This window comes from Hyla sarda, chromosome 11 (assembly GCF_029499605.1).
Source record: "Hyla sarda isolate aHylSar1 chromosome 11, aHylSar1.hap1, whole genome shotgun sequence".
In the NCBI taxonomy this organism is placed as follows: Eukaryota; Metazoa; Chordata; class Amphibia; order Anura; family Hylidae; genus Hyla; species Hyla sarda.
This window is the reverse complement of record NC_079199.1, coordinates 22,784,930-22,798,026: the sequence shown is the minus strand read 5'-3', so window position 1 is coordinate 22,798,026 and position 13,097 is coordinate 22,784,930. Positions and strand designations below refer to the sequence as shown.

Here is a 13,097-nt window from a genome sequence, read left to right as displayed (position 1 = left end):
GGTTTGTTACAGTGTGTCACCTCAGTAGTAAGGTGGGGCGTGTCAAAGGGCGGGCCAATGGACAGAATCAAGGGGACGGCAAAATTAGCTTTTGCCTAGGGTGGCAAAAATCCTTGCACCAGCCCCGATGACAGTAGTGCCCCATGTATTTCTGAGTGCCCCAATATGGCTCCTAAAAGTGCCAGTACACCTAGGACCAAAATATATGGTGGCCTCCCAACTCTCCTCCAATGTCAGAAGACAGAAGGGACAGGTGTGTTGGATTTCTAATGCCTGACCCTATTGGTTTGAGTGACAGTAAAGCCTCCTTAAGAAGACCACCCCCTTATCTAGAGCTAGTGTTTAGTCCACCATACGTTATGCACAACGACCATTTCCTTTGAGAAGACCACCCCCTTATCTAGAGCGGATGTATAGCCCACCATACATTATGCACAGCGACCATTTCCTTTGAGTACACCACCCCCTTATCTAGAGAGGATGTATAGTCCACCATACGTTATGCAAAGCGACCATTTCCTTTGAGTAGACCACCCCCTTATCTAGAGCGGATGGTCAGTCCACCATACATTATACACAGCGACCATTTCCTTTGAGTACACCACCCCCTTATCTAGAGAGGATGTATAGTCCACCATACGTTATGCACAGCGACCATTTCCTTTGAGTAGACCACCCCCTTATCTAGAGAGGATGTATAGTCCACCATACGTTATGCAAAGCGACCATTTCCTTTGAGTACACCACCCCCTTATCTAGAGCGGATGGTCAGTCCACCATACATTATACACAGCGACCATTTCCTTTGAGTAGACCACCCCCTTATCTAGAGTGGATGTATAGCCCACCATAGGGACCATTTCCTTTGAGTAGACCACCCCCTTATCTAGAGCGGATGTTCAGTCCACCATACGTTATACACAGCGACCATTTCCTTTGAGTACACCACCCCCTTATCTAGAGCGGATGTTTAGTCCACCATACGTTATACACAGCGACCATTTCCTTTGAGTACACCACCCCCTTATCTAGAGCGGATGTTTAGTCCACCATACGTTATACACAGCGACCATTTCCTTTGAGTAGACCACCCCCTTATCTAGAGCGGATGTTCAGTCCACCATACATTATACACAGCGACCATTTCCTTTGAGTACACCACCCCCTTATCTAGAGCGGATGTTTAGTCCACCATACGTTATACACAGCGACCATTTCCTTTGAGTACACCACCCCCTTATCTAGAGCGGATGTTTAGTCCATCATACATTATACACAGCGACCATTTCCTTTGAGTAGACCACCCCCTTATCTAGAGCGGATGTTTAGTCCATCATACGTTATACACAGCGACCATTTCCTTTGAGTACACCACCCCCTTATCTAGAGCGGATGGTCAGTCCATAATACATTATGCACAGTAAGTGCACACTAGTTTCAGGATTCCTGTAGGGCAGTGTTTCTCAACCAGGGTGCCTCCAGCTGTTGCAAAACTACAACTCCCAGCATGCCCGGACAGCCTTCGGCTGTCCGGGCATGCTGGGAGTTGTAGTTTTGCAACAGCTGGAGTCACTCTGGTTTGAAAACACTGCTATAGAGTATTATATTTGTAGTGTTCTTTATGGAAGCTATATCCATGCATGTTGTGCAGTGCATTCTCATAGTGGGGGCCGCCGTCATGTCTCCCGGCCCGTGATGCTTTTCCGCCGTCCTTATTGTTTTTCCTCTGTCCACCCTCCCTCCTTCCCTTTTCCGCCATCTCTCCCCAGCTCGCTGTGTATTGTGTAGCACTTATTAGCCACAATTAAATGGACAATATGAATTTAGTGCCTTCTCCGGAGCCTTCCTCAGCTCTGCTCTGCAGCAAGATGATTAATGCAAATACATATTACTTGAGATAACCATTTAACCACTAATTTAGCCAAATTTATTACAGCAGTTAGAAGGTTTTCCATTCCAGACAGACAGAGACAAGGACACGGTAAGGGGACAAGGGGCTGCTAGTGACACACTGCCCCCTCCTGGTGACATAGCGGAAGTGCCCTCGGCTTGCTTTTTTTTTCCTCTAGAAAGATGTGAGAGACACCAATGTAATTTCATGGTTAATTATGTTCCTCTGAACATGCTGCATTATACAGTGATACCGACTACCATCCAGGCAATGAAACATCATGCTCATTAATGCCTATGTGCCCCACAACCTATAAATCTCAATGCACGGGCTCACCATTAACCATTTCTACCCATACTCCTTTACTTTGCTGCAAAAAAATATGATTTACGGTATGTTCTATAAGATATAAGGCTCAATAGTTTAATAGAAACGATGGTTGTTTGTAGAAAAACAACTTATCCCCTATCCACAGGAAGTGTCTGATTGTAGGGGGTCCGACCACTGCGACCCCCCACAATCTCCAGAATGGGGCCCTGGCTCTATGCACAGCACAGAGAGAGTATGTGTTGTTTGCAGGATCGCTCTTTCTGTGATGCGCAGAGAGCCGGGGCCTCATTCTAGAGATTGCAGGGGGTCCCAGTGGTCGGACTACCCCCCCCCCCCCCTATTCCTGTGAATAGGGGTTAATGCATTAATTTCTATGAGAGTGCCGGAGATGCCCCAATTGCTGTACTCGGGTATCTTCGTCTCCCCCGTAGAAATGAAAATGAAGCCCGTGTCAAACTAACTATGAAACTATTGGAATTATTTATTATTTTCACTTATAAATTACAATGTATTTTTTTTTTACCCTCCCTGCCACATCTGGTGTTTTAATCTGTTGCTAAGTTTTTAAATATCGTATTTTTCGCCCTATAGGACGCACCGGCATATAAGATGCACCCGATTTTAAAGGTGCAAAATCTAGAAAAAAAAAATTCAGCACCCAACAGTGATCTTCAACCTGCGGACCTCCAGATGTTGCAAAACTACAACTCCCAGCATGCCCGGACAGCCGTTGGCTGTCCGGGCATGCCGGGAGTTGTAGTTTTGCAACATCTGGAGGTCCGCAGGTTGAAGACCACTGGTATAGGAGGTAGTACTCACCGCTGCCCTGGATGTCGCTCCATCGCTGTCGCCGTGTCCCCGGCGCTCCGGACGTCTTCTTCCCCGGCATCCACGCTCTCCGTTGCCGTCATCACGTCGCTACGCACGACGCTCCTATTGGATGACGGGACAGCGTGCGCGACGACGTGATGACGTCGAAGGAGAGTGCCGGCCATGCAGGGGATCCCGGCACGGAGCAGACACCGAGGAGGCAGGTAAGGTCCCTCCCGGTGTCCTGTAAGCTGTTCGGGACGCCGTGATTTCACCGCGGCGGTCCCGAACAGCCCGACTGAGCAGCCGGGTTACTGTCACTTTGGCTTCAGACGCGGCGGTCAGCTTTGATCGCCGCGTCTGAAGGGTTAGTACAGGGCATCATCGCGATCGGTGATGTCCTGTATTAGCCGCAGGTCCCGGCCGTTGATGGCCGCAGGGACCGACCCGATAGGTGTGTATTTACCATATAAGACGCACCAACTTTTCCCCCCCAGTTTTGGAGAAGAAGAAGTGCGTCTTATACGGCAAAAAATACGGTATCTGTAATGCCGGTGCAGCCAGTCATGTCTGGTCTTGGTGTCTTCAAGCAAATGTTATGGCAGCATGGTGGCTCAGTGGTTAGCACTGTTGCCTTACAGTGTCGGGGTCCTGGGTTTAAAGCCCACCAAGGACAACATCTGTTCTCACAGTGTTTGCGTGAGTTTCTTCTGGGTACCGTATATACTCGAGTATAAGCCGAGTTTTTCAGCACGATTTTTCGTGCTGAAAACGCCCCCCCTCGGCTTATACTCGAGTGAACTCTCCGCCTGTCAATCCCTTCTCAGTGGCATGCCGGGAGTTGTAGTTTTGCAACATTTGGAGGTCCCCAGGTTGAAGACCACTGATGAAGGGATTGACAGGCGGTGATGATGAAGGGGGGGGGGTGATGATGACAGGGTGATGATGATGGGGGTGATAATGACGGGAGTCTGGATGATGACAGGGGGGATGATGACAGGGGGGATGATGTATTTCCCACCCTAGGCTTATGTCGAGTCAATAACTTTTCCTGGGTTTTTGGGGTGAAATTTAGGGGCCTCGGCTTATATTCGGGTCGGCTTATACTCAAGTATATACGGCACTCCGTTTTCTTCCCATACTCCAAAACATACTGGTAAATTTAGATTTTGAGCCCCCAATGGGGACAGAAGCCAAAGTAAAGAATGATGATTATTATTATTATGGCCAACTCAAGTTTTCTGGTCTGAAGTATGTATTTCTGTACAGTTTATCTTAAAAGATGGTAATGTTGAAGGGAATATAGTCCGATATTAAGTAGGTCAAGCATGGTACACAAAAATACTTTAAAGTGTTAGACACCACCTAGCTAGATAAGTAGCAGAGCATAAAAAAATAGAGCCTGCAAGGGTAATTCTTATTCCAGGTTTACATTCCAGGTACGTTCGGGATATGCATTGGCACACCGGCAGAATGGTATGCTGATGTATACCCATTTAGTTGAATAGACTGAACCTAGTCTAATAGTGACTACGTCTAGTCTACTTTCGAGTATACACTGTAATTTTGCTGGACTCCAAAGTGTGTCAAACAATATTACAGTGTATATTCTGAAGTGGACTAGAGGTAGTCATTAGTAAACTACTTTCAATGATCCATTAAAGCGCAACTGTCATTGAGAATTTGGTTGTGAAGCTGCACACACCGTGCACTAGGGCTTCACAAGCATATTCTAGGTATATATTTATAGTTACGCTCGGCTTCTTTATACCTACAGATTTCAGCTTTATAAGCCCTTAAGGGAGTCAGGCCGACAGTCAGAGAGGCAGAGCCCCGGGTCCACTCTGCTCTGGGCCACACCGCCTCTTTCTGCCTACATTGCGTAGTTGATTGAGGAATGCTTTCATTAAGTCGTTGGTTGTCCACAATTCCTTCTTTTCAGCATGTCGATAACAGAACCACTGCATATACTATGATCACATTGAACTTGGAGATGATCATTATGTTCCTTTTTTTTTTTTTTTAAATAACAGACGCAGAACATGAATCAATGTTGTTTTCGCCAAATGTTTCTTGTTTGTTTGGCACATGGGCCAGGGGTTCATACCCTATATTGGAGACTGCATCTAAACTTCATAGATATAGAGACTTCAGTATAGTATAAACCTTTAGAGAAATGTTTCCCAACCAGTGTGCCTCCAACTGTTGTAAAACTAAAATTCCCAGCATGCCCAGACAGTTTATGATACCTATTCTGATAATATATGTAATGAGCATGGTTCTGATACTGTATGTAATGATGAGCATGATACTGTATGTAATGAGTGTGGTCCTGATACTATGTAATGAGTGTGGTCCTGATACTATGTAATGAGCATCGTCCTGATACTATGTAATGAGCGTCGTCCTGATACTATGTAATGAGCGTCGTCCTGATACTATGTAATGAGCATGGTTCGGATACTGTATGTAATGAGCGTGGTCCTGATACTATGTAATGAGCGTGGTCCTGATACTATGTAATGAGCGTGGTTCGGATACTGTATGTAATGAGCATGGTTCTGATGAAGGTGGTTCGGTTATTGTATGTAACATGTGTGGTTCTGATTCTGTATGTTACAAGCGTGGTCCCGATACTGTATGTAACAAGTTTGGTTCTGATGCCATATGTAAAGAGCATGATTCTGATACTGTATGCCAGTGTGTGGCTGTCTGGGCATGCTGGAAGTTGTAGTTATGCATAAGCTGGAGAACCCTGGTTGGGAAACACTGCTTTAGAGTTACAGATAAGTTTGGGAAATGTAAAGGTGTCATGATAATAAAGCCCACCATATTTCTTTCTATAATACATATATTGCGGATTAACCCTTTGGCCGCAGTATAAACTATATTTTTACCAATACCTTTCACTCTTTTCCGTTTTCTCCTTCATTTCCAAAATTACCCTCTTTCTGCTGTCTTCACATATTAACTCCCATGGTTTCAGGTCCCCCCATCACCCCACCCCATCTCTCCGACTGGGATTTTGTTCATCTGAGAGCTGTAAATTCTCTCTGACAAGATGAAAAGAAAGTGCTGTATTTTCTGGCCGGCTGGAATCCCCCAAAATGAGCCCAGGGATCAAAGCTGCACAAATACCTTCAAATAACCTCTAAGAGGCTGCAGAGAGAGACTTTTGTGTGATAGCGGTAGAGTTTAGTGCTGTACTCCCAGCCCTTACCAGCGCACTTCTATCCTCAGAGTGCAGTGCCATGTAACTATGGCATTCACCTGCCTATTTAGCTAGTAATGCCACCATCAGTACTACATTTGCAAAAAGTACCTGTGACCTTCCTCCATGCATTGCATGTTATCCCATCTAAAGACATCTCGTTTTTTCTCTTGCAGTGTTGAACAAGGGCCAGTGTGTGACCAAGTATTACCGATGGATGCAGAAGAATGGCGGATACATCTGGGTGCAGTCTTGTGCTACTATCGCAATCAATGCTAAAAATGCCAACGAGCGAAACATCATCTGGGTTAACTACATCCTCAGGTACCTTTAAGTTTTACTTATTTTCATGTTGAAAACTGAACAACATGTCTGTACACATTACACCTTAATGTCACTCATCTGCAGCCTGGCGCTCTCTGCTGGGTTAACATCCAGTATTCTGATCAGCAGGGCTGGCAGTACTGCAGTCAGGGGCCTGGGCCAAATTAAGCTTAAAAAGAGTCCCCTTGCTGCTGGCTCTGCCCCCTTTCCTGCACTTGGGGATCCAGACTGTTCAGCATTATCCAAAATTTCTGATGGTGGTCCTGCTGGTCAGTATTTGTAGCCTAAACCAGGAGTAGGTCCAAAACACAGATGAAGGGGCACATGTTTCTATTATAGTCCACTAGTAGAGCAGATAGTAACATTACCAGCCATATAGAATATTTCACACAGTCCTGACCTCAGTATCTGAGGAGAGGGATTTAGGAGTAATTATTTCAGAATATTAAAGGTAGGAAGACAATGTAATAGAGCAGCAGGAAACGCTAGCAGAATGCTTGGATGTATAGGGAGAGGTATAAGCAGTAGAAAGAGAGAAGTGCTCATGAATGTATAGGGAGAGGTATAAGCAGTAGAAAGAGAGAAGTGCTCATGAATGTATAGGGAGAGGTATAAGCAGTAGAAAGAGAGAAGTGTTCATGAATGTATAGGGAGAGGTATAAGCAGTAGAAAGAGAGAAGTGCTCATGAATGTATAGGGAGAGGTATAAGCAGTAGAAAGAGAGAAGTGTTCATGCCGCTGTACAGAACACTGGTGAGGCCTCACTTGGAGTATTGTGCGCAGTACTGGAGGCCGTATCTCCAGAAGGATATAGATACTTTAGAGAGAGTCAGAGAAGATACTAATATAGTACATGGATTACAGGATATAACTTACCAGGAAAGGTTAAAGGACCTTAACATGTATAGAAGAAAGAAGAGACAGAGGGGATATGATAGAGACTTTTAAATACATAAAGGGAACCAACACTATAAAGGAGGAGAGGAGATATAAAAGAAGAAAAACTACCACAAGAGGACATAGTTTTAAATTAAAGAGGCAAAGGTTTCTGCAGTAATATCAGGAAGTATTACTTTACTGAGAGAGTAGTGGATGCATGGAATAGCCTTCCTGCAGAAGTGGTCGCTGCAAATACAGTGAAGGAGTTTAAACGTGCATGGGATAGGCATAAGGCTATCCTTCATATAAGATAGGGATAGGTATAAGGCTATTCTTCATATAAGATAGGGATAGGCATAAGGCTATCCTTCATATAAGATAGAGATAGGCATAAAGCTGTCCTTCATATCAGATAGAGATAGGCATAAGGCTATCCTTCATATAAGATAGAGATAGGCATAAGGCTATCCTTCATAGAAGATAGGGATAAGCATAAGGCTATTCTTCATATAAGATAGAGATAGGCATAAGTCTGTCCTTCATATAAGATAGAGATAGGCATAAAGCTGTCCTTCATATAAGATAGAGATAGGCATAAGGCTATCCTTCATATAAGATAGAGATAGGCATAAGGCTATCCTTCATATAAGATATAGATAGGTATAAGACCATCCTTCATATAAGATAGAGATAAGCATAAGGCTATCCTTCATATAAGATAGAGATAGGTATAAGGCTATCCTTCATATAAGATAGGGATAGGCATAAGACTATCCTTCATACAAGATAGAGATAGGTATAAGTCTGTCCTTCATATAAGATAGGGATAGGTATAAGGCTATCCTTCATATAAGATAGGGATAGGCATAAGGCTATCCTTCATGTAAGATAGAGATAGGTATAAGTCTGTCCTTCATATAAGAATGGGCCAGGGACTATTGATAGGATACAGATTATTGGGCAGACTAGATGGGCCAAAGGGTTCTTATCTGCCAACACATTCTATGTTTCCATGCTTTATGCTCACTAAAATGGACTCCTTCAATCCCATGCTCAGCAGTCCATAAAAGCAGAGCCAAACTGTCACAGATAATCCACAAGATAGGAAAAAGGGGGCACTCACCACTGGGGAACTTTCTTGCAGCAAGTGTTTAATAGGGATTATGGTCATGAGAACATAACTGTCAGGGAGATGGACCGTTTCATGCGTCACAGCCCCAGGGCCTAAAGGAAGTGTGCTGTGCTGCACAAAACGGCCCGTCTCCCTGTCAGTTGTGTTCTCATGACCATGTGACCCATTAAACACCTGCTCTCTTGTGGTCAGTGCCACAGCCTTTTCCTATCTTGTTGATTTTCTTTCCATTATATTTTTTTATTATTTTTTATGTCGGTTCTTGTAATACTGACCAAAATACTATGTGTGAATTCTGCCTTTGCTATGGTGCCTTAAAGGGACTAATTTTGGAGAGTTCCTATAAAGTGCAAAAATAAATAAATAAGTCCGCACCTAAGATGACCAGTCATCTTATTTTAAGCATACCTTTTTATGTCAATAGCCTCTTCATTGATGAGATGGAAGCCTTTTTGTTTATATATTTTTTATAGTCGGAGGTGATAAACAGGACTTGGGCTGGACTTTACCTGGACTCCTGCCGTGCTGTGCACTTGAACCTCATTTGCATATTAACAATAAGGCTTATATCTCACCGATAGAGAGGTATTTTATTGTTAAGAAAAAAAAAATAGTATGCCCGGAATCATAATGACCCCTATTTTCCTTCTAACATGTCCACTTTAACATTGGGTTGGTGAGGACTTGTAGGCAAAAATAGAAACATACAGCCATGAAATTTACCATAATGAACCTACTGCAGGCAAACATCTATCTATCTATCTATCTCGTATCTATCATCTATCTATCCATCTATCTATCTCATATCTATCTATCTCGTATCTATCATCTATCTATCCATCTATCTATCTCATATCTATCTATCTCATATCTATCTATCTCATATCTATCTATCTCATATCTATCTCATATCTATCTATCTATCTCATATCTATCTATCTCATATCTATCTATCTCATATCTATCTATCCATCCATCTATCTCGTATTTATCATCTATCTATCTATGTACACAATGAGGGACATTTATCAATCTTTGCTTATGTATTCCTTTTTTTTAGTAATTTTTTCCTTACTTTTTTTTTGCTTATGTGCGACTTATTTATCAACTGGTTTCAGCCTGTTGATAATTTTCTTTCACATAAGCAATTTTTCCTTTTTTACTTTGGTAGTAGCTTTTTGTGCTCCATGTTTGAGCTGGAGTAAATTTAGTCAATTTGTAACCCTGTTGCGACTTTTTTTTTGCGCAGTTGCGACTGTCGCAGTTAATAAATACCTGACTACCCGTAGTCCATTTTAAAATTGTTACTACGTAGTTCATTTTTGGAAAACTTGCTTTTCTCGCTTTCCAGTCAAAATGTCGCACGAAAAATCGCGTAGTCGCAGTTGCGACAATTTTGCGACAATTATAGTAAAGAAAACCTGACTAAACCCGTTGATAAATGTCCATAAATAGGAGGAAAGCAGCACCAGCTTAGAATCCAGAAAGTCCTTAATAGAGGTGCATGCGGATACCGGACCTTGGTCAAGGGTCCAAACATATGCAAAAAAAGGAATACTCCGCAGCACACAGATCCGTGCAAAATGGTGACATTTATTCCATCAACACAAGAGTGAACACAAGCAACGTTTCGACCAGCTTTCCTGGTCTTTCTCAAGCTTGTGTTCACTCTTGTGTTGATGGAATAAATTTCACCATTTTGCACGGATCTGTCTGCTGCAGAGTATTCCTTTTTCTATCTGTCTATCTATCTCATATCTATCATCTATCTGTTAGATGCACATAACATGATTATATTATGTAACAAGTTAGAGGAATTAACAGAAACAGATTATAAAGTGACAGGGTAGCAGACAACATTCAACACTAATTAAAATAAAGCAAAAAAGTATAACCATTAGAAAGCGAGATACACAACGAATGTGGCTTGTGCGCCACCTGCTGTTAATGTCTGGACCATGCAGCAGCCGGTAACTAGAAGGAGAGACGCCAATAGGCTTGCATGCTATCTTCACTAAAGGTGCATATTGGAGTTTAGGTTAATTAAATGACTAAATCGCAATCCTTGTGACTGAATATCAACCTTTTTTTTATTCTGATATTGTAACTTTTATAAGATTGTGTAAATGCACAGATCCATTCTATAGCATACCTGGGAGTGATTTGTTTCAGTAGCTTACACTTTAGAAGTATTATACTGAAGTATTTAGAAGTATCATACTGACCCTGCCTATTGGTCCCTGTAACTATAGCAAATGGCAATGTTTTATGACCATAGCTGCAACTTTAACCAGTTAAGGACCCAGGGTGTACAGGTACGCCCTGACACCCTGGTACTTAAGGACCCAGGATGTACCTGTACACCTGTGTGAATTTCAGACTGGGGTGACTGCTGATATCGATCAGCAGGCACCCCGCGCAAATGACCCCCCCCATGTGGGCGATTGCCGCAAATCGCCGGAGTGAATTCACACCGGCGATTCCGGGTCATATGGGTCTCCGATGACCCGCAAAATAAGGGGGATCGGGGCTGTCCAAGACACCCACGATCCCCTTGGAGGGATAAAAGCCCCCGTAGTGCCAGAACAATGGAAACCCCCCACATGTGACCCCATTTTGGAAACTCTCCTTTTACCCCTTGTAAAAATTTAAAAAACTGGGTCTACAAGAACATGCGAGTGTCAAAAATGAAGATTTTGAATTTTCTCCTTCAATTTGCTGCTATTCCTGTGAAACACCTAAAGAGTTAACAAACAATGTCATTTGGAATACTTTGATGGGTGCAGTTTTTATAATGGGGTAATTTATGGGGTATTTCTAATATGAAGGCCCTTCAAATCCACTTCCAAACTGAACTGGTCCCTGAAAAATTTCGATTTTGAAAATTTTTTGAAAAATTGGAAAATTGCTGCTATACTTTGAAGCCCTCTGATGTCTTCCAAAAGTAAAAACATGTCAACTTTATGATGTCAACATAAAGCAGACATATTGTATATGTGAATCAATATATAATTTATTTGGAATATCCGTTTTCCTTATAAGCAGAGAGCTTCAAAGTAAAAAAAATAAAAAAAATCAAAATGTTCAATTTTTTTCATCAAATTTTGGAATTTTTCACCAAGAAATGTTGTAAGTATCGACAACATTTTACCACTAACATAAAGTAGAATATTTCACGAAAAAACTATCTCTGAATGAAAAGTAAAAGCATTTCAGAGTTATTAATGCTTAAAGTGACAGTGGTCAGATGTGCAAAAAATTGCCGGGTCCTACGGTGAAAATTGGCTGGGTCCTTAAGGGGTTAAGCTGGTTATAAACATGTAGAGTTTTTGCGAAAAAGTCACATTTTTCATGGTGTTTAATTTTTTTTTTTTTTGCAGCCAGATGCTTAATTATTTTATTTAAAATTTGCAAATAGAAAACAGAATACTAAAAAACAAAAAAAGAACAAACAGCAGTTTCGGTACCAAGGCTATGAGACACCCCGGCACAAGCTTAGCTCATATTATAACCAAGAGATGAAAGCAGAAAAATTCAAAAATGTTATGAAAAATTTGAAAATTTAGCATTTTTCTAACTTTGAAACTCTCTGCTTGTAAGGAAAATGGTCATACCAAATAAATTATATATTGAGTCATCTAAACAGTGTTTACTTTATGTTGGCATCATAAAGTTGACATGTTTTTACTTTTTGAAGACATTAGAGGGCTTGAAAGTAAAGCAGCAATTTTCCAAATTTTCATGAAAAATTCTAAATCTGAAATTTTCAGGGCCCAGTTCAGTTTGAAGTGGATTTGAGGGGCCTTTCTGTAACAAATCCCCCATAATGGAGCCCATTATGAAAACAGCACCCCTGAAATTTCTCTTGAGTATGTCAATACCTCATATGTGGATATAAAGTGCTCTGCGAGCGCACAACATGGCTCAGGAGGGAAGGAGCAACTTTGGGATTTTGGAGTACGAATATTGCACTTTATTTTTTCTGGGGGCATGTTGCATTTAGGAAGCCCCTATGGTGCCAGAACATCAAAACAAACCCACATGGGATACTATTTGGGAAACTGCACCCCTCAAGGAATGTAACAAGGGGTACAGTGAGCCTTAACACCTCACAGGTGATTGACGACTTTTCGTTAAAGTTGGACGTGAAAATTAAAATTTTTATTTTTAACACTAAAATACTGGTGTTACCCCAAATTTTTCATTTTCACATGGGGGTAATAGGAGAAAATGCCCCCCAAAATATTAAACTCCATTTCTCATATGTAAGGAAAAACCCCATATTTGGTCAAAAATGCTCTGCTTGGCGCACTTGAGGGATCAGAAGGGAAGGAGCAACATTGGGCTTTTGGAGAGAGAATTTGGCTGGAATTGAAGTCGGGGGCCATGTGCGTTTACAAAGCTCTTAGGCTTCTTTCACACTACAAAATTCTCAGTTTTTAAACATCCGTACGAAGTTTCGTCTGAAAATCAGCTGAAAACGTCAGTTTCAAAATCCTATACGGTTAGAAAATCCCATT

The 13,097-nt window shown here is 42.0% G+C and overlaps 1 protein-coding gene across 10 annotated transcripts in view; it reads left to right on the top strand.

Annotated features, from left to right (window-relative positions):
- NPAS3 (neuronal PAS domain protein 3) overlaps nt 1-13,097 on the top strand; it is a 464,246-nt gene that overhangs the window by 442,522 nt on the left and 8,627 nt on the right. For all 10 annotated transcript variants that reach the window (XM_056547020.1, XM_056547019.1, XM_056547023.1 and 7 more), the window contains one exon: nt 6,419-6,566. In XM_056547020.1, coding sequence (XP_056402995.1) covers nt 6,419-6,566 — 148 coding nt within the window. The remainder of the gene's footprint in view (nt 1-6,418; nt 6,567-13,097) is intronic.